The sequence below is a fragment of the Equus quagga genome, chromosome 1, assembly GCF_021613505.1.
Source record: "Equus quagga isolate Etosha38 chromosome 1, UCLA_HA_Equagga_1.0, whole genome shotgun sequence".
Taxonomy (NCBI): Eukaryota; Metazoa; Chordata; class Mammalia; order Perissodactyla; family Equidae; genus Equus; species Equus quagga.
Window position 1 is genome coordinate 56,170,327 of NC_060267.1, and position 26,414 is coordinate 56,196,740.

At 35.5% G+C, this 26,414-nt stretch overlaps 1 protein-coding gene across 11 annotated transcripts in view; it reads left to right on the forward strand.

Moving 5' to 3' along the window:
• ERC1 (ELKS/RAB6-interacting/CAST family member 1) overlaps positions 1-26,414 on the forward strand; it is a 519,222-nt gene that overhangs the window by 281,955 nt on the left and 210,853 nt on the right. For all 11 annotated transcript variants that reach the window (XM_046661687.1, XM_046661678.1, XM_046661716.1 and 8 more), the window contains one exon: positions 13,386-13,546. In XM_046661687.1, the coding sequence (XP_046517643.1) occupies positions 13,386-13,546 (161 nt within the window). The remainder of the gene's footprint in view (positions 1-13,385; positions 13,547-26,414) is intronic.

Sequence of the window (26,414 nt, forward strand, 5' to 3'; positions counted from 1 at the left end):
TTAAAGCTTTTAAAGCAGAGTTCCTGCTGTCATTTGTATTCAATGTTGTAGTAGATGTTCCAGGCTGTGCAGTAAGGCAAGTAAAAAATAAATATAAGAGTTAGGAGCCAGCGCCGTGACTGAGTGATTAAGTTCACACGCTTTGCTTCAGCAGCCTGGGGTTTGCCAGTTCTGATCCTGGACACAGACCTGCTCACTGCTCATCCAGCCATGCTATGGTGGCATCCTACATAGAAGAACTGGAATGAGTTAGATCTAGGATGTAAAACTATGCACTGAAGCTTTGGGGAGGAAAAGTAAATAAATAAATAAATATAAGAATTGGAAGGAAAGAGAGAAAACTATCATTTGTATTTGATATGATTGTCTCCATAATAAATAAAAATCTATAGATAAATAAGAGTATTTAAGAATGCTACTAGATATAGTATCAATGTTCAGAAATCGGTTGCATTTTTATAGCCTGCACCAAACAGAAAATTACATTTTTTAAAGAAGATACTGTTTACTATGATATTTAAAAAATTATAAAGTGTCTAGGAATAAAGATCTTTAAAATGTTCGATATCTTAATGGAGAAAATTATAAAACTTTTTGAAAGATATTGAAATCCTGAATATATGTCACTTTCATCAACTGTTCTTGAGCAGTGCCTTGACTCAATAAATATTTTTGCAGAAATTCAAGAATAGCTCAGATACTCTTGAAAAGAGACTTGTTTTATTAGATGTCAGTCCTTTTAAAGCTATAATAATTAAGACAATGTGTTTTTGGTACAGAAATAGGCAAACCAGTGGATCATAGTAGAAATCACAGAAGTATACCTATGCTGATGGGAATACTTGATGAATGTCAAAGATGAAGGTAGAATGGATTTTCAGTAAATGGTACTGAGACATTTCGATATCCCTATGGGGAAAAATGAAATTGGACCCCTATTTCACAGCATACATAAAAGTCAATTCCAGGTGGTTTAAAGACTAAATGTGAAATGCAGTACTTTAAAATTCTTGAAAAGTTTGTCAGTCAGGTATTGTATAATAAACACAATAAGCAAATTGTGATGGTTAATTTTATGTGTCAGCTTGCCTGGGTCATGGGGTGCCTGGATATCTGGTCAGACCTAACTCTGGGTGTTTTTGTGAGAGTGTTTTTGGATGAGATTAACATTTAAATAAATAGACTTGAGTAAAGCAGATTGCCCACCCTAGTGTGGGTGGCCCTCATCCTGTTAATATTCAGGTCTTCCAGTCAGTTTAAGGCCTGATGGAATGAAAAGGATTTGTCTCCCCTGAGTAGGAGTAAATCCTGCCTGATTGTTTTGGAACTGGGGCATCGTCTTTTCCCTGCTTTTGGACTTGAGCTGAAGCATTGGCTCTTTCTACGTCTTGAGCTGGCCAGCCTTTGAATTGGAACTACACTGTCAGCTCTCTGGGGTCTCCAGCTTGTGTACCCACTCTGCAGATCTTAGCACTTGTCAGCCTCCATAATCACATGAGCCAATTCCATATAAAAACATATATGATATAATATCTATCATATATAATTTTATAAAATACATATTTTATAATACATAAAATATATAACTTATGTATTATATTATTATAATTATATTGTAATGTTATAATGTGTTATATTAACATATTATTACATTATAAGTTATTAATCAGTTTAACTAATACTATTTATTTATTTGTCGGCATTCTCCAGAGAGACAGAACCAATAGGATATATTTTGAAATCAGTATGTGTTTCTATGTATATGCATATACCCACACATATGCTATATTTGAGATATATCCTATTGGCTCTCTCTCTCTGGAGAGTCTTGCCTAATACACGTATAATAATAAGCATTTATTTCTCAGTCATGTAGATTGGAGGGTTACTATGGTTGGTTCTGCTTTAGTTGTTGACTGGGGGGGGCTATTCCACATGTGGCTCATTCTAGGACCCACTTTAGAGGCAGAAGCTTCTCAGAATGTTGTTTTCTTGGTAGTGGCAGAAATGCAAACTGACTACACATATCATAAGCCTCAGCTTGTGTCTGATCTGCTAACATCCTTTCGCCCAAAGCAAGTCACATAGACAAGCTAAAAGCAAGGATCAAAGAAGTGTGCTCTGCCCACTATGAGGTCATGGCAAAGATGTGGGTGTGTACTCATACTACAGAGGAATGAATAATTGATACCACTAATTCAGTCTACTACTGAAGGCAAGATAAAAGTAGAAATATCATATGACCTTTGATATAGGAAAGGATTTCTTTAAAAGGATGTAAAAGTCACAAATTCTAAAATAAAGGCTTAATAAATTTGATTATGTTAATTTAAGATATTTCTGATCATCAAAAGACATCGTAATGAAAGGAACACATAACCACAAACTGGGAGAAGAAATTTGCTGTACATATAATTGACGAAAGGTTGGTATCTAGAATATATGTTCATTTATATGTTTAAAACTCCTCCACAATAGCAAGAATAAGAAAAGCCAGGGGCTATGTGGGGGGAACAGTAGGTGGTAGGGGAGATTCATCTGAGAGTTTCAAGAAAGAAGCAGCACAAATGGTCCCTAAACAAATAAAACATGGTTAACTTCATTGATTATTATTGAAGTGGTAAAAGAATTTGGTAAAAAATTTATAATGAACAAATCTGGCTATTGCTATCTGGACCCACTGATCAGTGTTATTGCTCAAAGTAAAAGAGACAACCATTATGTATCCCTTCATGTGATCTAATGATTAAGTACACAGACTTACCTCTGGAGTACTACTGTTCAAAAAGACAAAAAATTCGAAACCAAATCTAATGAAACCTTTAGATAAAACTTTCTATTTACAGGAGACATAAGGAAAAGAGGAATAGCATACATAGCACTGTAAAAAAAAAAAAATAGTCAACTGAATCCAAAACATAGGCCATTGTATAGGACATGTGATCCATGTTTGTCAAGAAGTTAGTAGCATGGGAAATTTAAAATGGGAAGCAATACAGCAGTTGTCCAAGCACTTTTCATTCAAAAGAATATTCTTCCTTCATTGAATTGCCTTGACACTCTTGTCAGAAATCAATTGACCATAAAAGTTAGGGTTTATTTCTGGACTTTCAATTCTTTTCCATTGATCTCTTTGTCCCTCCTTATGCCACCCTGAAGTTTTGTAGTAAGTTAAAAGTCAAGAAGTATGAGTCCTCCAACTTTATTTTTTTTTAAGATTACTTTCCTTAATCTGGCTCCCTTTAATTTTCTTATGAATTTTAGGATCAGCTTGTTAATGTCTGCAAAAGAAGGAGTTATAAGGATCACGTTGAACCTGTAGATCAACTTGGGGAATATTCCCATCTTGGCTATATTAAGGCTTTCTATCCATGAACATGATGTCTTTCTATTTATTTAAAGTTTCTTTAATTTCTTTCAACAATTTCTTGTAATTTTCATTATATGTGTCTTTCATTTCTTTTGTTAAATTTATTCCTAGATATTTTCTTCTTTTTGATGGTGTTTTTTTGTTGTTGTTGTTATACTTAAGTACATAGTTGTATATTGTAGTTGTGAGTGCCTCTGGTTGTTTGATGCTATTTTAAATGGAATTGTTTTCTTAATTTCATTTTTGGAAAGTTCATTGCTTGTGTATGGATGTACAATTGATTTTTGTATATTGCTTTTGTATCTTGCAACCTTCATATACTTGTTTATTATAATATTTTTAGTAAATACCTTTGGGTTTTTCTCTGTATAAGATCATGTCATCTTCAACTAGAGAAAGTTTTATATCTTCCTTTCCAATGTGAATGCTTTTAAATTTTTTGTGTGGCCTAATTTTCCTGACTGTCATCTCTAGTGCAGTATTAAATAGAAGTTGTGAGAACAGACATACTGGTCTTATTCTTGGTCCTGGTCTTAGAGGAAAAGCATTCAGCCTTTCATCATTAAAAATTATGTTAGCTGCGAGTTTTTCATGCATGCACTTTATCAGGTTGAGGAAGTTCTCCTCTGTTCCTAGTTTGTTGATTGTTTTTATCATGAAAGGATGTCGGAAATTGTCAAATGCTTTTTCTACGTCTATTGAGATAATCATGTGGCGTTTGGCCTATATGCTATTAATACAGCTTAATGTATCAATTTTATATGTTAAATCATTTCATTCTTGGGATAAATCCCAATTTTTATTATGTTGCTGTGTTTGGTTTTCTTGTGTTTTTTGCATCTGTATTCATAAAGATAGTCCTCTATAGTTTTCTTCTTTTCTTCCTTTCTTGTGCTGTGTTTTCTGATTTTGCTATCAGGGTTTCTGTGTCATGATCCCTATTTCTCTTGCTTTCTGGCATAAGATGTGCAAAGTTCTTTTTTTGTACATATCTTGCCCGAAATCTGGAATCGGCCATTTTTCCAAGGAACCCATTCAATTTAGTGGGAAACCATAGTCTGGATGTTGTGATGCTCAGTGCTGTTGGCTGTCCTTGCTTTTAATTCCTGAGTGGTGAAAATATAGGTGTGTGTTTTGCTCTTGGTTCTGGAATATACTCATATGCTGGGCCCTTTTTATTTTTTTAGGATTTTTTTTTCCTGCTTTTTCTCCCCAAATCCCCCTAGTACATAGTTGTATATTTTAGTTGTAGGTCGTTCCATTTGTGGTATGTGGGATGCCACCTCAACATGGCCTAATGAGCGGTGCCATGCCTGCGCCCAGGATCTGAACTGGCGAAACCTTAGGCTGCCTAAGCGGAGTGCACAAACTTAACCACTCGGCCACCAGGCCAGCCCCTGGTGGGCCCTTTTCTGCTATGCATGAAAAAACAATGTTGGATGAAATAAAGTCAGAAGGTTCCATTTACACAATGTTCATAAACTGTTAAAACTAGTCAGTGCTTGATTTTGGAATATAAGCATCAGAGGTAAAAATAAAGAAATGCAAAGGAATAAGTAACAGTAATTAAGAATGGTGATTGTCGGAGTGACGTCAGCATCATGCCAGAGTGAACTTGCCCAGGACTCTCTCCCCTCCAACATACAACAAAAAGTGACATCCATCCTCCAATAGAAGACATCCTAACAACAGAAAAAACCTCGGAGAGATACACAGCCACACGATAGAGAGTGGAGAGGCTGGAGCCCCACTTGGAAGAGCTGGAACGGAGTAAGAGAGAGCTTTGCTCCCTCCCCTAAAGACTGCGTAGGAGAATCCATGAGGGAAGGAGCGAGGGACTGGTCATCCGTTCACGAGATTGCCCAGGACTCCTACGACCCATGCAGCCTAGAGATAACCCATCTAATGGGACGAAAGCTTTCGCACAGGATGACCTCATCAAGCCAAGACCCCAGGAGACCAGATAGCAAGAGCTGATCGAGAAATCCTGGAGTGCATGCAGGAGAAACCACCACTCAGTCTTGAGGACACAGAAATATGTAAGTAAGCTAAATGACAAACAATTCAAAATAGCTATCATCAAAAAACTCAATGAGATAAAAGAGAATGTAGAGAAGCAATTCAATGAGTTCAGTAGCTACTTCACAAAAGAGATTGAAACTGTAAAGAAGAAGCAATCAGAAATATTAGAGATGAAGGACACAATGGAAGAGATAAAACAAAATACAGACTCCCTGAATGCACGAGTGGACATCACAGAGAGCGTATCAGCATAATCAAAGATAGACATGTTGAAATGCTCCAGACACAGGAGGAGAGAGAACTAAGACTAAAAAGAAATGAAGAAAGTCTCTGAGAAATATCCGACTCAATGAGAAAATGCAACATAAGAATTACAGGTATTCAAGAAGGTGAAGAGTAGAATGGAGCAGCAAGCTTGTTCACAGAAATAATAGCAGAGAACTTCCGAAATCTAGGGAAAGAGAGGGAAATATGTGTGGAAGAAGTTTCCAGATCTCCTAGATTTTTCAGTGTAAAAAGACCTACTGCAAGGCATATAGTAGTAAAACTGGCAAAAATGAATGACAAAGAAAGAATACTCAGGGCAGTAAGGCAGAAGAAAATAACGTACAAAGGATCCCCTATCAGGCTTTCAGCAAATTTCTCTGCAGAAACCTTACAAGTAGGAGAGAATGGAATGAAATATTCAAAACTTTAAAAGACAAGAACTTTCAGCCAAGAATACTCTATCCAGCAAAAATATCCTTCAAATAATGAGGGAGAAATTAAATCTTTCCCAGACAAGCAAACGCTAAGGGACTTCGTAACCATCAGACCGCCCCCCCACCATGCAAGAAATCCTCAAGAAGGCCATCATACCTGAAAAAAGAAAAAAGGGAGAAAGGGGTCACAAAACACAGAGTAAGGAGATAAGTAGGTAGACAGTATCAGAATAAGACAGCAAATATTCAACTACAGCATTAGGCTAAAGGGAAGGGAAATAGCAAAAACAAAGACAATGTTGTCACTTTAACCACAAACTCACAACACAAGTTGGAATAAGATATGAGAAAAACAACTTAGGAGGGGAGGAGGAGAGGGACTGAATCGGTTTAGACTAAGGAAATAAGAGGCCATCAGAAAATGGACTATCATATACACGAGATTCTGAATACAACCTTCAGGGTAACCACTAAAGAAAAAAGCAGAACAGAGACACAAAAAATAAATAAGGAAAAAACAAAGAAACACATCATAAAAAACTACATAATTCAATGGTTAGACCAAAACACACAGGACAAGAAACAAAGCAAATGGAGGAAAACCAGAAAATGAGTGATATGATGACAGCATAAAGTCCTCATACATCAATAATCACCCTAAACATAAATGGATTGAACTCTCCAATAAAAAGACACAGAGTGGCGAGATGGATTAAAGAACAAGACTCAACAATTTTCTGCCTCCACGAAACACGTCTCAGCTCCAATGACAAACAAAGGCTCAGAGTGAAGGGGTAGAAGACGATACTCCAAGCTAATGGCAAACAAAAGAAAGCAGATGTTGCAGTACTTATATCAGACAAAGTAGACTTCAAGATGAGAAAGGTAAAGAGAGACAAAGAGGGGCAGTACATAATGATCAAAGGGACACTCCATCAAGAAGAAATAATGCTTATAAATATCTATGCACCTAACACGGGAACACCAAAGTTCATAAAGCAACTATTAACAAACCTAAAAGAAGATATTAAAAATAACACAGTAATAGTAGGGCACCTCAACACCCCACTCACATCAATGGATAGATCATATCCAGAGAGAAAATCAACAAGGAAACAGAGGAATTAAATGAAAAGCTAAAACAGTTGGATTTAATAGACATGTACAGAACACTCCATCCAAAAAGAGCAGAATACACATTCTTTCCAAGTGCACAAAAAACATTCTCAAGGATAGACCATGTGTTGGGAGACAAGGCAAGCCTCTATAAATTTAAAAAAATTGAAATAATAACAGGCATCTTTTCCAATCATAATGCTATAAAGCTAGAAATTAATTGCAAGAAAAAAGCTGAGAAAGGGACAAAATGTAGAGACTAAACAACATGTTGAACAAGCAATGGATCATTGAAGAAATTAAAGAAGCAATCAAAACATATCTGGAGACAAATGAAAATGATAACATACCATAGCAACACATATGAGAGGCAGCAAAAGCCATATTAAGAGGGAAATTCATTGCAATATGGGCTCACCTTAACAAACAAGAAAAATCCCAAATAAGCAATCTCCTAACTGAATTAGATACACCTAACTGAATTAGATAAAGAAGAGCGAACAAAGTGCAAAGTCAGCAGAAAGAGAGAAATAAGAAAAATCAGAGCAGAAATAAATGCTATTGAAACAAAAAAGGCAGTAGAAAGGATCAATGAAACAAAAAGCTGGTTCTTTGAGAAGAGAAATAAAATTGACAAATCCCTAGCCAGACTTACAAAGAGAAAAAGAGAGAAAGCTCAGATAAACAAAATCAGAAATGAAAGAGGAGAAATAACAACAGACTCCCCAGAAATACAACAAGTTATAAGAGAATAGTACGAAAAACTATATGCCAACAAAATGTATAACCTAGAGGAAATGGATAAATTCTTACACTCTTACAACCTCCCAAAGCTGAGTCAAGAAGAAACAGACAATCTGAATAGACTCATCAAAGGAAAGAGATTGTAGCAGTGATCAAAAGCATCCCAAAGAATAAAACCCCAGGATCAGATGGCTTTCCTGGGGAATTCTACCAAACTTTCAGAGAGGATTTAATACCTGTCCTTCTCAAGCTCTTCCAAAAAATCAGGGAGGATGGAAAACTTCCAACACATTCTACGAGGCCAACATCACTCTGATACCAAAGGCTGACAAGGACAGCACAAAAAAGAATTACAGGCCAATATCACTGATGAACATAGATGCAAAAATCCTCAACAAAATGTTGGCAACCCAAATAGAGCAAAAGGATCATACATCTTGATTAAGTGGGATTCATATCAGGGACACAGGGATGGTTCAACATCCACAAATCAATCAACGTGATACACCACATCAACAAATTGAGGAATCTAAACCATATGATCATCTCAATAGATGCAGAGAAAGCATTTGACAAGATCCAACAGCCGTTTTAATAAAAACTCTTAACAAAATGGGGATAGAAGGGAACTACCTCAGCATAATAAGGGCCAGCTATGACAAACCCACAGCCAACATCATAATCAATGGGCAAAAACTGAATATCATCCCCCTGAGAAAAGGAACAAGACAAGGATCTTCACTTCACAAGGATCTTCTCCACTATCACCACTCTTATTCAAGATAGTAGTGGAGGTTCTGGCCAGAGAAATTAGGCAAGAAAAAGGAAGAAAAGGAATCCAAATAGTGGCTAAAGAAGTGAAACTCTTGCTGTTTGCAGACAACGTGATCTTATATATAGAAAACCCCAAAGAATCCATTGGAAAACTAATAGAAATAGTTAACAACTACAGTAAAGTTGCAGGGTAGAGAATCAACTTACAAACATCAGCTGCTTTTCTGTACTCCAATAATGAACTTACAGAAAGAGAACTCAAGAATACAATTCCATTTGCAATCACAACTAAAAGAATAAAATATCTAGGGATAAATTTAACCAAGTAAGTGAAGGACTTATACAATGAAAACTATAAGACATTACTGAAAGAAATAGATGATGACATAAAGACATGGAAAGATATTCCTTGCTCATGGATTGGAAGAATAAACATAGTTAAAATGTCCATACTACCCAAAGCAATCTACAGATTCAATGCAGTCCAAATCAGAATTCCAGTGACATTCTTCACGGAAATAGAACAAAGAATCCTAAAATTCATATGGGACAACCAAAGACCCCGAATTGCTAAGGGAATCCTGTGAAGAAAAAAGGCTTGAGTATCACAATCCCTGACTTCAAAATGTACTACAAAGCCATAGTCATCAAAACCGCATGGTACTGGTACAAAAACAGGCACACAGATCAATGGAACAGAACTGAAAGCCCAGAAATAAAACCACACATCTACGGACAGGTAATCTTCACCAAAGGTGCCAAGAACATACAGTGGAAAGAAGATAGTGTCTTCAATAAGTGGCGTTGGGAAAACCCGACAGCCACGTGCGAAAGAATGAAAGTAGACCACTGTCTCACGCCATACACAAAAATGAACGCAAAATAGATCAAAGACTTGAAGATACGCCCTGAAACTATAAAACTCCTGGAAGATAATATCAGGAGTACACTCTTTGACATCGAACTAAAAAGGATCTTTTCGAATACCATGTCCTCTCAGACAAGGGAAACAAAAGAAAAAATAAACAATTGGGAATTCATCAGACTAAAGAGCTTCTGCAAGGCAAAAGAAACTAGACTGAAACAAAGAGACTACCCACCAATTGGGAGAAAATATTTGCAAATTATCTATCTGGCAAAGGGTTAATCTCCAAAATATATAAGAAACGCACACAACTGAACATTAAGAAAAATAAACAGCCCCTTCAAAGAATGGGCAGAGGAGATGAACAGACATTTTTCCAAAGAAGAAATGCAGATGGCCAATAAACACATGGAAAGATGTTTAACATCACTAATCATCAGGGAAATGCAAATCAAAATACACTAAGAACCACCTTATGCCTGTTAAAATGGCTATGATCACTAAGAGTAAAAATAACAAATGTTGGACAGGGTGTGGAGAAAAGGGAATCCTCATACTCTGCTGGTGGGAATGCAAACTGGTGCAACCATGATGGAAAACAGTATGGACATTCCTCGAAAAACTAAAAATAGAACTACCTTATGACCCAGCTATCCCACTACTGGGTATCTACCCAAACAACTTGAAATCAACAATCCAAAGTAACATCTGCACCCCTATGTTCATCGCAGCACTATTCACAATAGCTAAGACATGGAAACTATACTAGTGCCCATTGACTGATGATTGGATAAAGAAGACGTGGTGTGTATATGTGTACAATGGAATACTACTCAGCCAGAAAAAAAGACAAATTCGTCCCATTTGCAATAACATGGAAGGACCTAGAGGGAATTATGCTGTGCAAAATAAGCCAGACTGAGAAAGGCAAACACCAGATGACTTCATTCACTTGTGGAATATAAACAAATACATGGACAAAGAACACAGTTCAGTGGTTACCAGGGAAAGGGGGATGGGGAGTGGGCACAGCGGGTGAAGAGGAACACCTATGTGATGAGAGTCAAGAAATAATGTACAACTGAAATCTCACATGATGTGAGCTATTATGAACTCAAGAACACCAGAAAAAAGAATGGTGATTATCTGTCACAGGGGACTTAGGGGATACAGTTCAACAGTTGCACTTACAAAGCTCCTTGGTGGTAAGTATATAGATATGTATTTTGCCCCTTGGTTCTAGGATATAGACATATTATTTTTGTCAGTATGCATAAAATATTTCACATTGCTTATTTATGAAACTCAAAGTTGGTTATGTGCAATATAAAGCATTATTATATTAGTTTTTCTACAATTTATAAATAGTCTTTAAATAATTTTTGATCGTTTGCCTAATATGCCATAATTATCTTCCCACCATGACTGTTGATGTTCTCCTGTTTATAGTGCTCAGTCTCTTGGATATACATGTTGAGAAAAATTAATTTTCACCATTACACTGTATTCAAAAATCACTTGCATATATGTGATAGATCTAAATGTGAAATAAAGAATTTAGAAGAAAAAATAGAAGAATATCCTTATGACCTTGAGATAGACAGAATTTTCTTATTCAGTTTACAAAAGCCTCTGAACGTGAAAGAAATGTAAAGGAAAAAATTAAATTCCACTAAATTAAAAAATTTTTATTTATCACTAGTGCCTTTAGCAAATTTTGGTATTTTCACACGGTGGAATATCATACAGTTAGGAGAATTACAGAACTATAATTTTACCCAAGAATCTGGATGAATCTCACTGAGTGAAAAAAATCTGTACTTAAAATTATATGCTATGCAAATTCTGTTTGTATGTAGTTAAATAGGTAAAACTAATCAAGAGTATTAGAATAATGGTTACTCTTTATCTGGAAAGGAAATATGAGGGAGGATTCTGGGGTACTGGTAATGTTCTGTTTATTGGTCTGTGTGCTGATTACATAGGTGTGTTCACTTATAGAAAATTCTTCAATTTGTACGTTTATTGTTTGTATATTTTTTCTGTATTTATGTTGTATTTCAATAAAAAGTTTACTGAAAGTTTTAGATGCATGAGTGGTTATACAGCAGGCTTCCTTTTATGTAGAAAAAGAAAGAATAGGTTATTTATACATGCTTGTGTATGTATGAAGTCTCTCTCCAAGTTATATAAGAAACTGATACCATTGCTTGCCCGGAGAAGTTAAAGGCAGGATAGGAGGGAGAGTTTTTGAAATATGTTCACGTTAAGTTCATAAAAGATGGACACATCCCACAGTTTATTTAGTAGAGCTTCTGTAATGGCGGTGTAGACTACTGATTTTGTGTTATAGAAACATACCTTGGTGTATCGTTTCAGTCCACTTTTAGATAAGATTTTATATGAATTAAACTGATTAAATGGATTCATCCTTATTGACAGTTTTCAAAAGGTCAGAAAGTGATATATATTCCTGTAAAGCTTGCAGATATGGGAATATGTACCTGAGGAGATCTGCATAGTAATGCATGTTCTCACAACAACTGGGACTGTCAGAATGCTATTAGTTGAGAACATTAACTCTATCACTTCTGAAAAGATACACAAAGTAAAGTAATTCAGGTGCCAAAAAACTAAATGTTTCTGTTTACCAGCAGTGTTTAGCGGCTGTCAGCAGTCAAGGTGGAGATTTTAGTTGGGTGTGAGGGACTAACACGTAGGGGTCTGTTTCAACTCTGACTTCTTCTACTGCAGGTTTGTCTCCAGACTGCTCTCAGTTTTAATGTCACTCAAATTGGTTTCATGTAGGAGTCAGTGAATGGCAGATCCCCTGTCTCTGCCTGCGCTCACCTCTGCCTCTTAAAAGGACTGTCTTCAAAATTATTTCTTGGCAAGTAGCAACCTGATGTAAACTGTTGTGATTGATGCAGTTGCCTGGTTGATTACCTGGTTGAGGTTGCTTTTTGGTAATAACAGATATTTTGTCAGCATTTTTTTTGCTTCTGAATTAAATTGAACATGTTTATTTAAATAATTCTGATTTGGGAACCACCCAGAGTAAGTAGAAATAACTGATAAAGTACATACCTTGCTGTCTTAGTTTCTTGTGTTTTAGCATTCTGTATTCTTTCTCTTAGGTCTTTTTTAAGTATTCTCTCTCCTCTCCATTTGGTCATATATTTTTCCTTTTTTTCTTCCTGCCTCCCCTGAAAAAACTCTACCTACCTGGCTTTAGAGCAAGAAAGTATTTGATTGAATTCCAGCTGTTTCGTTAAAAAGAAATTCTTTTTAATGTTGTAAACTGAAAAAATGTTAGTTAGATGAATAAAAATGACTCATTTATGTTTAAACTGAATCTGTTATTAGTCAAGTTTGTCTTTTATTTCCTAAAATCTTTCTGCAGATATTCATTGCGATTTGTTCCTTATATTTTTATCTGCATTATATTGTTATTTCATGGAAGTTTCTGGACCATTTCTAAGTAAATTCTTTAAAAGAGACTGTCTATTGCAGAGTGTGACTTCTTGAACTGATAACTTACATGCTCTTGGATTTGTCAAAAAGAAAAGGAAGTTCTTTTGACCTACACCAAGAAGGATTATAGTGGAGGGATGAGAGTTATTTCTTTATCTGCTGTATCTTCTTGAGATATGTGTCTAATTCAGAAAGAGTTCAGAATTTTTGATGTGTGTGTGTCTTCAGTTTTCTGGACCCAGGAGTTGTCCATTGTCCAGCTCCTCTAACTGTAATTGGTCCAGATGTTCAATTTTTCTCTTTCCCATATTTATCTCAGGTGGAGGAGTTACTGATGGCTATGGAGAAAGTGAAGCAGGAGCTGGAGTCCATGAAAGCAAAGCTGTCCTCTACTCAGCAGTCCCTGGCAGAAAAGGAAACTCATTTGACCAATCTTCGGGCAGAGAGAAGGAAACACCTAGAGGAAGTTCTGGAGATGAAGTAAGTGTTTATGATCTTATTCTTCAGTCATGTGCTTAGTATAAATACTTTTCCTCATTACTTCCATCTTCCGGCACTGTTTATTACCCCCGTGTCAACACACTTAGCCTGATTTTAACGCGAACTTGTGTTTCTCACTCCATAAAACAAATTTAGAACAAATCCTGGTCAAGTGGAAGTATTTTGCCTCCTCTTCATTGACTTTTAAAGTCATCTAGATTATATGTATCTGTATCCAGTTGCACGTCTGAAATTTCTAAAATCTGCTGTAGAGTTCAGACAGATTATTGAGCTTAATGAAGAAGATGACCGTTGGTCCTGGGATCATATGGTGTCTAGGCAATTTTTTAAAACTTTTTTTTATTGTAAACATTTCCAAAGGTACACAAAAGTAGAGAGAATAGTATAATGAACCTTCATATTCCTATACTCATGTTTAACAATTAACATCTTGCTACACTCTCCAGTCTAATTTTACAAAATTGTCACTTTTACCAAAACTTTGCTGTACATCATTTTTCTATTCCCCCCTCATCTGGTGGCTTCCTTAGATAATCTGTTGTGAAGCCTGTTTACATTTGCTAGTACATAATAGATGCTTCTTTTTCTTCTCTGTGACTTCGAAAAGTTCTGGTTTACTTCTCTGTAGAACAAATATCTCTCTTTGGAAAGAGTAGTAGTTCTGTATCCTTTGCTGTTCCCAGCCCTTACCCCCACCTAATTGTCCTACACTCATTTTACTGAAACCAGGTCTATCCTGGGATCCCTCACTTACCTTCTTTACCTCAGCATTTATCTCTGCTTTTGTTGTCTCCTCTTCTGTCTCAGAGGAGCTGTTCTTTCTCCTTCATAATGCTAGCTTCTCATCTCTATCCCAGATTTTAAGCACTCGCCCCACCTCTGCAATCTTCCTCTATTAGTTTTCTCTCACGTAATCTTGCTTGCTTTCTGTTAGTTCCTTCTCTGCATAAGTGCATAGTCTCTCTGACCTTGAGTAAACAAATTTTCCTCATCTCAGCTAGTCTTTTAAACTAACACCACCTTTTCTTTTCTGCTACTCTGAACTGTCAATAAATGTTCAATACCAGAATTATAGAATAGCAGAGGATCTTGCCATGATACCTCAGTGTGAATTTTCTTGGGACATGATTATTGTGATTTCATGACAGCAACCTAAAAGTTAAGGAAGCAGATGTTGGGATATCACCTGTGCCTATGGATTATTAGGCCCCAGTGCAAGGTTAAGAGATTCTAACCTTTGACAAAAGCATTACAGTTGATCTCCTCTTGGAAGTGATGAATCCTTAAAGCCGGAAATAGATTGATATGCTGGGAGATAGGGAGAGGTTAGGGTTCGGAATGTCATCATGAGAAAAATGTTTGCAAATATGCTTCCTAGGAGCAAGTTAGTGAAGGAATTGTAAGACAAATTTTTAATCACTGATGGTAAAATTCAAAGTTGATATTTTGGAGATAGAGTAGTAGATGTAACTCCTGGGCGAAAAGGGTAAAATCATTTGATTTAAAGAGGTCAGGGAACTATTCCTAGAACATGGTAAAAGATAGACTGGAGAAGAAAATTAAATCAGGGCCCAAAGTAATTAAGAAAATGGAAGAAGGGGGCTGGCCCCGTGGCCGAGTGGTTAAGTTTGCGCGCTCTGCTGCAGGCGGCCCAGTATTTCATTGGTTCGAATCCTGGGTGCGGACATGGCACTGCTCATCAAACCACGCTGAGGCAGCATCCCACATGCCACAACTAGAGGGACCCACAACGAAGAATATACAACTATGTACTAGGGAGCTTTGGGGAGAAAAAGGAAAAAAATAAAATCTTTCAAAAAAAAAAAAAAGAAAATGGAAGAAGGATAGATATAATATTGGGGCAAACAAAGTATCATGTGTGATGTTCCTCAGCAGAAATGGTCCTTGCTGAAGCAACAGTGTATAAATTTCATTTTGTTTTCTCTATATACCAATATCTTGACTTTAATTCTCAGATATTTCCCATTCACATCAAATTTGTATTTAAAGCAAAAGAGGGTGTATTTGTGTAGGAATTTTCTTTTATTATTAGGACTTTGAAAACATTTGAAATAATTTTTAAAAGAATGCTTGACTTCAAACCATGAAAAGGGAATTGTGTGTGTATGTGTGTGTGTTTTGGTTCCACAGTACTAAACTCAATTATGAACTTCCCTTACCAGCCCAGATTGGAGATTACATTTCTGAAAAATACTATGATTAGCAAAACTGTTTTTGGTAAGATAAGCACTCACACGATCAGGCATGGGATAAGTAAATAAAGTGTATAGAGAAATTTATAAGTGGTATAGAAATTTAATAAGCAATCATTAAATAAAAGTTCTAGAAATAAAACGTTAAAACTTGGCTCTGACAGATGACCTACCTCTTAAATCACCTTCTTCAGTTGCTCCGGATATTTTTACTATGGCGTCGTGATGTTCTTAGATTTTCCACCAGTTTTGTATTGTGCAGATTTACCAACTTAACGTTTTTAAAGTAGTCCTTGCTTTAATTTGCACTTAAATTTCCCCTTGTTGTGTCTTTCATTTTCATATCTTAGTAAAATGGTTGTTTAGTACCTTCCTTTTAATAAATTATCTCAGCCCCTTAGGCCTAATCCCCTACCCAGATATTCTGTTGAGAGAGTGGTGGTTCTTTACAGATCTTTTCTGACTGTGCTGCTCTGTAGACCAACCTATATGGTTCCACCAGGCGGGAAGCAACAGTTATTCTGTTCTTTCCATCTAGAACAGTGAATTCAAACACCTGTTTTTTTTTTCTTAAATGTAGATTTTAAAAGTTTGGCATACAAATATAAAGTGAGGATCCATAAAATCTCCATTGAAAACTATACAATTAACCTAAATGTAGCTATACACAACACTATGACATATTGTGCGTTCTAATACAACAAACTCTCGATTCTTTTTAACTGTGTAGCTCACTAAGGGAGTAGACTTTCTTCTGCTGTATTCTGGACTCCTGTCCCTGTGTTGAACAAGTTCTGTTAATCGTCTGTCCTAGGTTGGAGTTGTCTCAGTTTCTACAACTTGGCTCAGAATTTACTTCATTCTGTTGTTAGTTCTTAAGGAGTTTACTCTCTCCAAGTAGTTCTGCGTGATAGCTGCCTCTAATTACTTACGGCAGCTAGTAAGAAGAGCATACTTCCTGGAGTAAAAGAGCCTGAATGTGAATTCTGACTCCACCACTTATTAGCTCTGTGACTTCAGCAAGTTATTTAACCGCTCTGTGCCTCAGTCTCTGCATTTTTAAAATGGCAATAATAATTGTTCCTGCTTCACAGAGTTTTCATGACAATAAAATAAGAAATTATTAATATATAGAATTGAGAACAGTGCCTGGCACAGTACACACTTAATAGTGGATATTATTCGCTTGTTATAAGTTATTTCCTGGTGATGATTTGTGGGAAAACATAATTATTTAAGCAAACTTGAAAAGGAGAAGGGTAGTATTCTACCTGTGGCTGTTGGCAATGACAACCAGATTCTTCACTCCGTAATTGTGGCAGGACCTACCGTATTTTCAGTGTTTACCTTGTTTAAGTATTGGTAATTAAACAAGTAAAAGGACTTGTTCATTATAACCAGAGAACTTGAAATGAAGAAATATGAGGCAATGTAATGTGCAAAAGAGACCAAAACATGCACATATATGACTCTGAATCTAGAATAAGAAAAGTCTGCTTTGAGGAAGAGGCAGTTGGACTCTTTGTATAGAAAATTTTTCAGGAAAGCACCAGAGTAGTCTAGTTTTCTGGAATAATCCTGACCTAGACAAACCAAAAGGAATGATCTAATAGTTCTTTTCCATTCCCAGCATTTGTGACGATGATTTTTGAGCATCTGTTACAGATAAATGGTGGCCATGAGTTTGTGAAGATATGAAACTGTTCACTTGGTAACCTGCCAGTGATTCAGCAGGAACATTTGAGTTGGTTAGCTAGCCCTGAAGAGAAGGAACACTTTTACTGGCAGATCCTACATTGAACCCTATGCTGTGGTTTTGTTAGCCATTATTTTTTTGTTCCACTTTTTTGTTTAACCTCTTTACCTAAGAAGGAAAGGATGAATGGGAAAAGGGGAAAATAATACAATAACAACAGCTCTAATAACCATAATAAGTTTTAAGTATCAGTTCAGACCATGAGCCTCACTATCAGGATTTCTAGATGAGCTGATTGATTCTCCATTGTTTTGCATTCAAACTCCTACTGCAATCTCACGCGCTGTTGGCATTACGAATAAAGCTTAAAAGACTCGTTTTTCATTTTGAATAAAATTTTTACCTGACTATGAATTTGACTACCTGAGACCTGTTTTGTTTGGGGAAGTTGTGGAAGAGCTCTTCAGTTTCTTTGAGAATGCAGAGCTGTTTGATAAGTAGCATCCCATTAGTAAAGTTGGCGGAGAAACCCAAACCTCTGTGGGCTCGATTATATACTCTTGAGATGCCTTTTGACCAAAGAAAGATCTGACTTCCCACAAACAGAAAATAGATTTTCATATGTACCTAGGAAGAGTCCAATAATCTGAATTCTGATAGCTAAAAAAATCCTTGCCTTTTAAGAGAGAAATAGAGAGTATGATTATAATTAAGAAACCTGTAAAAAATGGTTGCTGGAAAATGTTCAGGCTATTTCAGGGTAGTACAATTAGGTGATCAGTCTATCATACCTTGAATAATTAAGATAAGACTGTATTTTGAATTATTTTATGTCTTGATATCCTGTAGTATTTCATTTTAAAATTTATTGTACAATTTCTGACATTAAAAAAAGTCCCATTTGGGGATGTATGACAGTCTTCCAAATAAACCACAAATTGAAAATAGTTATGCAAATTATATCCTAGTAACAAATTGAAAGCCAGTCTGTGTTACATAAGAACATGTATGTTTTTTGCAAGGGCACACTTAGTTATACGCCCACCAAATGCCTTTATTTGAGTCATTAGATATATGATAAAGGACTTTTAGTGGAATTGGAAGCATTTTTAACAGTGGCCTAAAATACTGAGGTTTAAATATTCTATAGGAAATCACATAAATTAATATAAAAATTTTCTACACTTGAGTTGGAAAAGGATGCTGTACAGCATAGCTATAAACAAGTAACACCGGTTGGACAGGTCCTAATTAAAATTATAAAACAAAATTTGTGCCTATAATCAACTATCCCTTGGGACTTTGGGACTTCCTCCCTGGTCTTGGTTGACTTTTTAATTCTGCCCCCTCTTTTTCTACCCTGATATCCAGCTCCCTTATGCTACTCACCTTACAGAATGTGTCATCTTGACTGTTCCTAGCATCTTTCCTCATCAGAACTAGTAGTTTAGTTGGGGCTCTGAGTTGTTATAGAACAGTGGTATAAATGGGTTTATTAGATTAAGTAACTATTAGAGTTCCTTACCTCTTCCTGCTCCTAAACTTTGACCGTGATGCTCAACTTCTCTCAAGATGAGGCATGAGTTTCACAAATGTTTTTCTCACATCTTTTTATTTTCTTGTGACCTGGATTGTAATCTTGTCTTTTTATTTTTTCCTCTACTCGAGGTTTAGGGTTGCTCCTAGTCCCTTCTGTTAAATATAGATGAATCAGTTGAAGGGTTGACTGTTGCAGGTGGGTAACCTAAAGCCTTAACCTAGTTGTAATAACCGTTTTAAGAAAATCTGTTATATAATATAGCAGTGTGAGTGTTTTTTTGGTTTGGGATCTTTTGGACAGGATCCTTTCCTTTCAGGAGCTTCATTTTCAGTGTCCCTCAGAGAGTACCACATAGATAGCTACTCATTCTGTAAATGGGCAAAACTTCCCTCATGCTTTGGATGTAGAAGATAATAATCCATCCATTTAATCTTAAGCTTTTCCTATTTGAGGATCCTGAGTAAAAGGGTATTATAAGATGCTCTTTGTAGCAAAGAATGTGTTTACATTTTGAGCCAGTTTGCTTACCTATAAAACAGTCATAAAAATACATAGACCCACCTCATGAGGTTGTTGTAAGGATCAAATGAGATAAAGTAATGAAAACACTCTGAAATGTGTAAAGCTGAATATTTGCAAAGCATGATGCTCACAACTGAAAATCCAGTTTGCAATGAACTTTTCAGGTCTGTAATTTACTTATTCTGAAATGAAAGGGTTTTCTAAATCTCTAGGACTCGTCTGGTTTTAAAAATTATTTAGTTCTTTGACTAGGTGACTTTCTCAGGTCCCTTGATTCTGTAGTTGTAAATGCTCTGAGTAAATCAGAGAAGTAACATATAGAAATAGTATACTAAGAAGAAATTGAGGGTTTGATGTCCATGAACTTTTGGCTGAGGACTGTGCTGCACATTCACAGGATGACACTACCCAAGGCCTAAAGAGATTGCTGCTATGGGAATGAAAGTGGAATTGTGATACTGGAGGTAGAGCAGTGCTAGGGAATTTGCAGTTCCAACCGAGTGTTGTTGAAACTTCAGGCATCTTGCCAAGATGAGAGAAAAGCTAAGTTTTAGGAGTAGGGATCATGCCCTACAGTAAAGCCTACCATAGAATCAGACTAACAAGACTTAAAGCCCCAAGAAAGTCTACAGGGGAGATAGAATTTGCAAGATGAGTCCCACCAAGATAGAGAGGTCTGGGGAATACCCTGATAGAGAGTCTGAGAAATACCTTGGATGATCCAAGCCTACCCAAGTTCAATGAGATCAGCTGTTAATTGAATTACCTACTAGAATAAAAATTATTGCTCTTCAGAAGAAAATAACAGAATCCAAAGTCATTACAATGTATCATATGACCCATAGTGAAGAAAAGCATGCAGTAAAAGTCAAATCAGAGAAGTCTTAGATATTGAGTTCAACAGATAAAGACTTTAGAGTCACTCCTACAAATATGCTTCGAGGAATTAAAAGAAAATGTCCTGTTGATGGTAGAGCAGATAGAAAAATCTCAGCCAAGAAAGGAAAACTATTAAAAAATGGAAATTTGAAAACTGAAATTTAAATGAAAACTTTTCTGGATGGTCTTAATGATAGATTAGAACTGTCAAAAGAAAGAATCCATAAATTTTTTAAAAGGTTAATGGAAATTATCCAATCTGAAAACAGGGAGAAAAGGGGTTTTTACAAAATGAATAGAGCCTCAATAACATGTTGGACAATATCAAATGGGCTAGCATACATGTAACTGGAACTCCATAAGGATAAAAGAGTGAGAAAGGGGCAGAAAAAAATATTTGAAAAATAATAGCTGAAATATTTCTCTAATTTGATTTAAAATACATTGATTTAAAGAAGTATATGGGAAATCTCTTTGCCTCACAGTTTTTTTGTAAAACTGCTCTAAAAAGGTTTTTAGATAAAACACACATATGTTTACAGATCCTAAAAACTTAATGAAACCAAAAACAGTAAATACAAAGAAAACCATACCTATAAACATCATAATTTAATTTCTGGAAACAAAATATAAAGAGACAGACAAAAGCAGCAAGAGAAAAAAGACACTATGTAAAGGGAAACTATTTATTGTAGCTGACTTCTTATCAAAAACATTGGAGATCAGAAGAAAATGGAACTTCTTTTAAAGTACTGAAAAAATTTGTCAGCCAAGAATTCTATGGCCAAATAAAAAACACCGTTAAAAAACTCAGGTTAAATATAGGCATTTTCAGATAACCATGTAAAAAATTCGTCTCTAGAAAATACACTCTATAAGAAAAGCTAATGTATATTTTTCCAGCTGAAAGGAAATGAAACTGGAAGGAATCATGAATCTGTAGGAAGAAATGGAGAACACCTGATATGGTAAATAAAGGTGACATATATAGAAAACTTATTTTTTCTTCTCATACTTTCCCTAAAAGACAACTGACTATTTAAAGCAAAAATAATAACATTGTGAAGTGGAGTTTGTAATGTATATAAAAGTGCAAGATATGACAACAATAGCACAAAAGATTAGGGGTATAGATTTATACTGCGGTAAGGTTGTTAACTTTGTGAAGTAGAAAATATGAAGTATCAGTTGTGACATTCTAAAATTTCTCATCTAAATAGACTTTGCAAAATGAAAGATGCATATTGTTAGCTCTAGAGCAACTACCAAAAGTTAACCACAAAAACAGAAATAAAAAACAAAAAACTGAAAATCCAGTAGAGGAAATAAAACATAGTAATAAAAATTATTTCATTTACCTAGAAGAAAAAGGAACAACAGAGGAACAAAGAGTAGAAGGGATTACTGGGTGATAGATATAAATTCAGCATGTCAATAGTCATATCAAAATCAAATAAACTAAGCATTCCAGTTAAAAGACCAAGATTGTTAGAGTAGATTAAAAAGAAGCAGTATTGTCTACAACACATATACTGTAATAATCACAAATAGCTTGAATTTAAAAAATTGAAAAAGATAGTCCTTGTAAACAGTAATCATAAGAAATATGATATGGGTGTATTAATATCAGATAAAGGAGAGTTCTAAAGAGTATTCCCAGAGATAAAGAAGGATGTATCAGAATGATAAAGGGAATAGTTCATCAGAAAGCCATAACAATCTTTCATATGCACGCACCTAATACCAGAGCTTCAAAATTCATGAAGGGCGAAGTGACAGAACACAAGGGAAAAGCAGATAATTCATAGTCATCAGTCATCACTGGAGATTGTAAACCCTATTTCTCAGAAATTGATCGAAACAGTAAAAATATTGAAGATCTGAGGACTATCAACTTGACCTATTTAATAGCTATAGAATAGTACACTGAACAACTGAAGAATATATGTTTTTCAAATATGTATGGAATGTTCACCAATGTAGACTATATGCTGGGCCATACAAATAAATCTTAATAAATTTAAAAGACTGAAATATGTCAGAATTGTTCTCTGACCACAGTGGGATTAAGTTAGAAGTTAATAATAGTAAGGTTTTCAGAAAATTCACCAAATGTTTGGAAAGTAAGTAACATAATTCTAAATACCATGGTTCAGAGAAGAAGTCATTAGGAATATGAGAAATCATTTTGAGCTGAATGAAAATAGAAATGAGAAATTTTGTGTTATGCAGCTCAAGTAGTAGAGTGAAATTTATACCTTTAATTTGCCTGTATTAGAAAAGAATAAAGTTCAGGGGGGTCGGCCCTATGGCCAAGTGGTTAAGTTCACGCGCTCTGCTTTAGTGGCCCAGGGTTTCACTAGCCCAGGGTTTCACTGATTCAGATCCTGGGCACGGACCCAGTGCTGCTCATCAAGCCATGCTGAGGCGGGGTCCCACATGCCACAACTAGGGGGACCCACAATTAAAATATACAACTGTGTACTGGGGGGCTTTGGGGAGGAGTAGGAAAAATAAAAAATAAATTAAATAAATACATCTTTAAAAAATAAAAGGAAAATAATAAAGTTTAAATTCAGTGATCTGAGTTTCCACACTAAAAAACTAGAAAAAGAAGAGCAAAGTAAACCAAAGTAAATAGAATCTAGGAAATAGTAAAGAGCAGACATCAAGGAAATAGAGAACAAACAAGACAGAAAATTCACAAAGTCAACCATGGTTGTTCAAAGGATTAATAAAACTGATAGTCCCCTGGTTAGCCTGGTCAAGGGTAAAAAGGGAAGACACGTGAATTACCCATATTTGGAATGAAAGAGGGGAAGAGGAAAAATCACTCAAGATTGTAAGGCATTTAAAATGGTAAGAGATTATTTTGAACAACTTTATGCCAATAAATTTGATAACTTACATATAATAGAGAAATTCCTTGAAAAATAAAATTATCAAAACTGGCTCAAAAAGAAATAGAAAATTGATGAGGCCTGTATCTATTAAAGAAATTGAATTTGTAATCAAAAATGTTTCCAAAGAGAAAATTCCAGGCCCAGATTACCTTACTGGTGAATTCTGCTAAACATCTAAGTAAGAAATAATACTCTTCTTATAGAAACCCTTTCAGAAAGTAGAGAAGAAGGAAATACCTACTTCCTAATTCATTTTATGAGACTGGAATTACCCTCCCACTTAAACCTGACAAAGACATAAAGAGAAAATTACAGATGTCTCCCTCAGGAACACTGACATGAAATTGTCCAACAAAGTCTTAGCAAATTGAATCTAACTTATTTAAGAAAGCTAATGTATCACAACCAGGTTAGGCTTATTTCTGGAATGCTGGGCTTGTTCAGTATTCAGATATCGAGTTAATTAAATTCACTACATTAACAATAAAGAAAGAAATCATATAATTATCTCAGTACATTCAGGAAAAGCTTTTGATAAAGGGCAGCATCAACTCATGATAAAAACTCTTAGCTGACTAGGACTAGAAAACAATTTCTTCAGCTCAGTGAAGGACATCTGTGAACAACTTAGCGCTAACATTATGCCTAATGATGAAGATTGAGCACTTGCCCTATGAGATTGCAAAGGATATGAGGTTATCCACTTTTACCCCTCTGTTGAATATTATATTGGAGATCCTAGTTAATGCAATGTGCTGAGAAAATAAAGAGTAAAATTTGAAAGGAAGTAGTAAGTTGTCTTTATTCATAGACAACATGATTTTCTAAGCAAGGCAATACATAAAAACCAGTTGTGTTTGTATATGTTAGCAACAAGCAAATGGAAACTGAAATGTTATTTACAATAGCATCAAAATTCATAAAGTACTCTGGAACAAATTTAACAAAAGTTGTACAAGATTCCTGCACTGAAAACTACAAAACGTTACTGAGAGAAAATAAAAAACATCTAAACAAATATAGAGATATATGTAGTTCATGATTTGAATTAATCAAATTTTAAGATGCCCTTTTCCCCCAAATCAATTTATATTTGCAACATAATGGCAGCCAAAATTGCAGGGGGCTTTTTTTGTAGAAACTGACGATTGGAATCTAAAACTTACTTGGAATTGCAATGGATCTAGCAGAGCTAAACGGATTTTGAAAGAGTTGCAAGATTTACACTACCTGATCTGAAGTCTTGCTGTAAATTGACAGCAATCAAAAAAGTATGGTATTGGAATGAAGACTGACGTATAGAATAATGGAACAGAATAAAGAGTACAGAAATAGACCCACATATATACGATCAAAGGCACCAATATAAGGAAACAATTGTCTTTTCCATAAATGATAGCGATACAACTGCAAGTCTGTAGGGTAAAAATGAGGCGAGGACCTCATACCATATGCAAAAATTAATTCAAAATGGATCATAAACCTAAACATAAAAGGTAAAAGCATAATCTTCTCAAAGAAAACAAGAAACTTTGGAGGAAGCAAAGATTTCTTAATATATAATGTATACTAACCATGAAAGAAAAAAATTGACAAATTGGAATTGATCAAAATTAAAAACTGTTCTTCAAAAGACACCATGAAGGAAAAGAATATAATTAAAGGTAAACATAAAAGGTATTTATGTGGAAAAGATTTTATATATAACTTTACAGATGATAGTCAAATTTCGAGGCTATCATTGCTATGCGTGTGAAAGCAGTTGTGGCTGAATTCATTCTTCTTCTTCGCCTTTCTTCCACTTAATGACATTCTTATAGCACCCCATTGACATTGGTATAATTTTCTACCCAGAATGAAATTATTCTCAGGGTGTTTGTGGCCATGCATTTTCTGGTTAAAGATACTGTTGCTTTTTAGAGCAAGGTGGTTACTGGCTAGCAGAGATAGCAAACCCTTCTGATCTTGAAGTTACGCTTGAGTTTACAGGTGGCAGCGTTCCCATCTGGAGTGAACCTACCAGAATACATCTGCCTATTATTCAGGGCTCTAATGTCATGTTTGCCATTCTCTTTCAACCTCAAAGTATACAAATATATAATAGTCCCTTTGGTGTTCCTTTGTCTTTGGGTACTTGTACCCTGCATACCTTCCTTTTCACTCATTCTTTCTTGTTTTTTGTTTTGTTTTACTGTCTTAATTGTTTATATTTTCTTTGTGTTTGTATTTTCTTAGCTGACTTAATGAAAGATTTGTAATCCTCAAATTGTTAAATTGCCTTTATCCCATGGTTAAATCTGGAGTTGAGGGTTAAAATTGAAAAAAGAAAAATGACAGTGAAAATAGTATAGTTCTCTTCTGTCATAAAAGTGTGGTTGATTCATATATGTGTATGGATGTTATTTATTATAATTTTTTAAAAAGAAGTAAATCTCGATTTACTGTCCCTTTTGTTGTTGTTGTTAAGAGGCAGATAGGAGAAATATTCATTTCATACCATGATTCCCTCTCCTGTAACATGAAATATAATAAAGTCTCATGTTACTGCTTTCATTTTCTTTTTTTCATCTTTGGGAGTGAGCAGTGTGATCAACATCACTGAATTGAATATGAACTGAATAAAAGTACTGTCATGACCTTTATAACATTACAAGTGTATGTTCAAAACATTTTTTTCTAATTGGTTGCTCAATGGAAGTAAGAAGTTTCCTACTTTGGGAACATAAACCTAATTATGTTGCACTTATGTTTAGAAACCTTCAGCCTGGTGGCACAGCCGTTAAGTTCTCACGTTTTGCTTCTCAGTGGCCCGGGGTTTGCCAGTTCGGATCCCGGGTGCGGACATGGCACCGCTTGGCAAGCCATGCTGTGGCAGGCGTCCCACATATAAAGTAGGGGAAGATGGGTACAGATGTTAGCTCAGGGCCAGACTTCCTCAGCAAAAAAGAGGAGGACTGGCAGTAGTTAGCTTAGGGCTAATCTTCCTCAAAAAAAACAAAAGAAACCTTCAGAGGCTCCATATTTCATCTGCCAATCCTCCTCTTTTTGTTGAGGAAGACTGACCCTGAGCTAACATCCGTGCCCATCTTCCTCT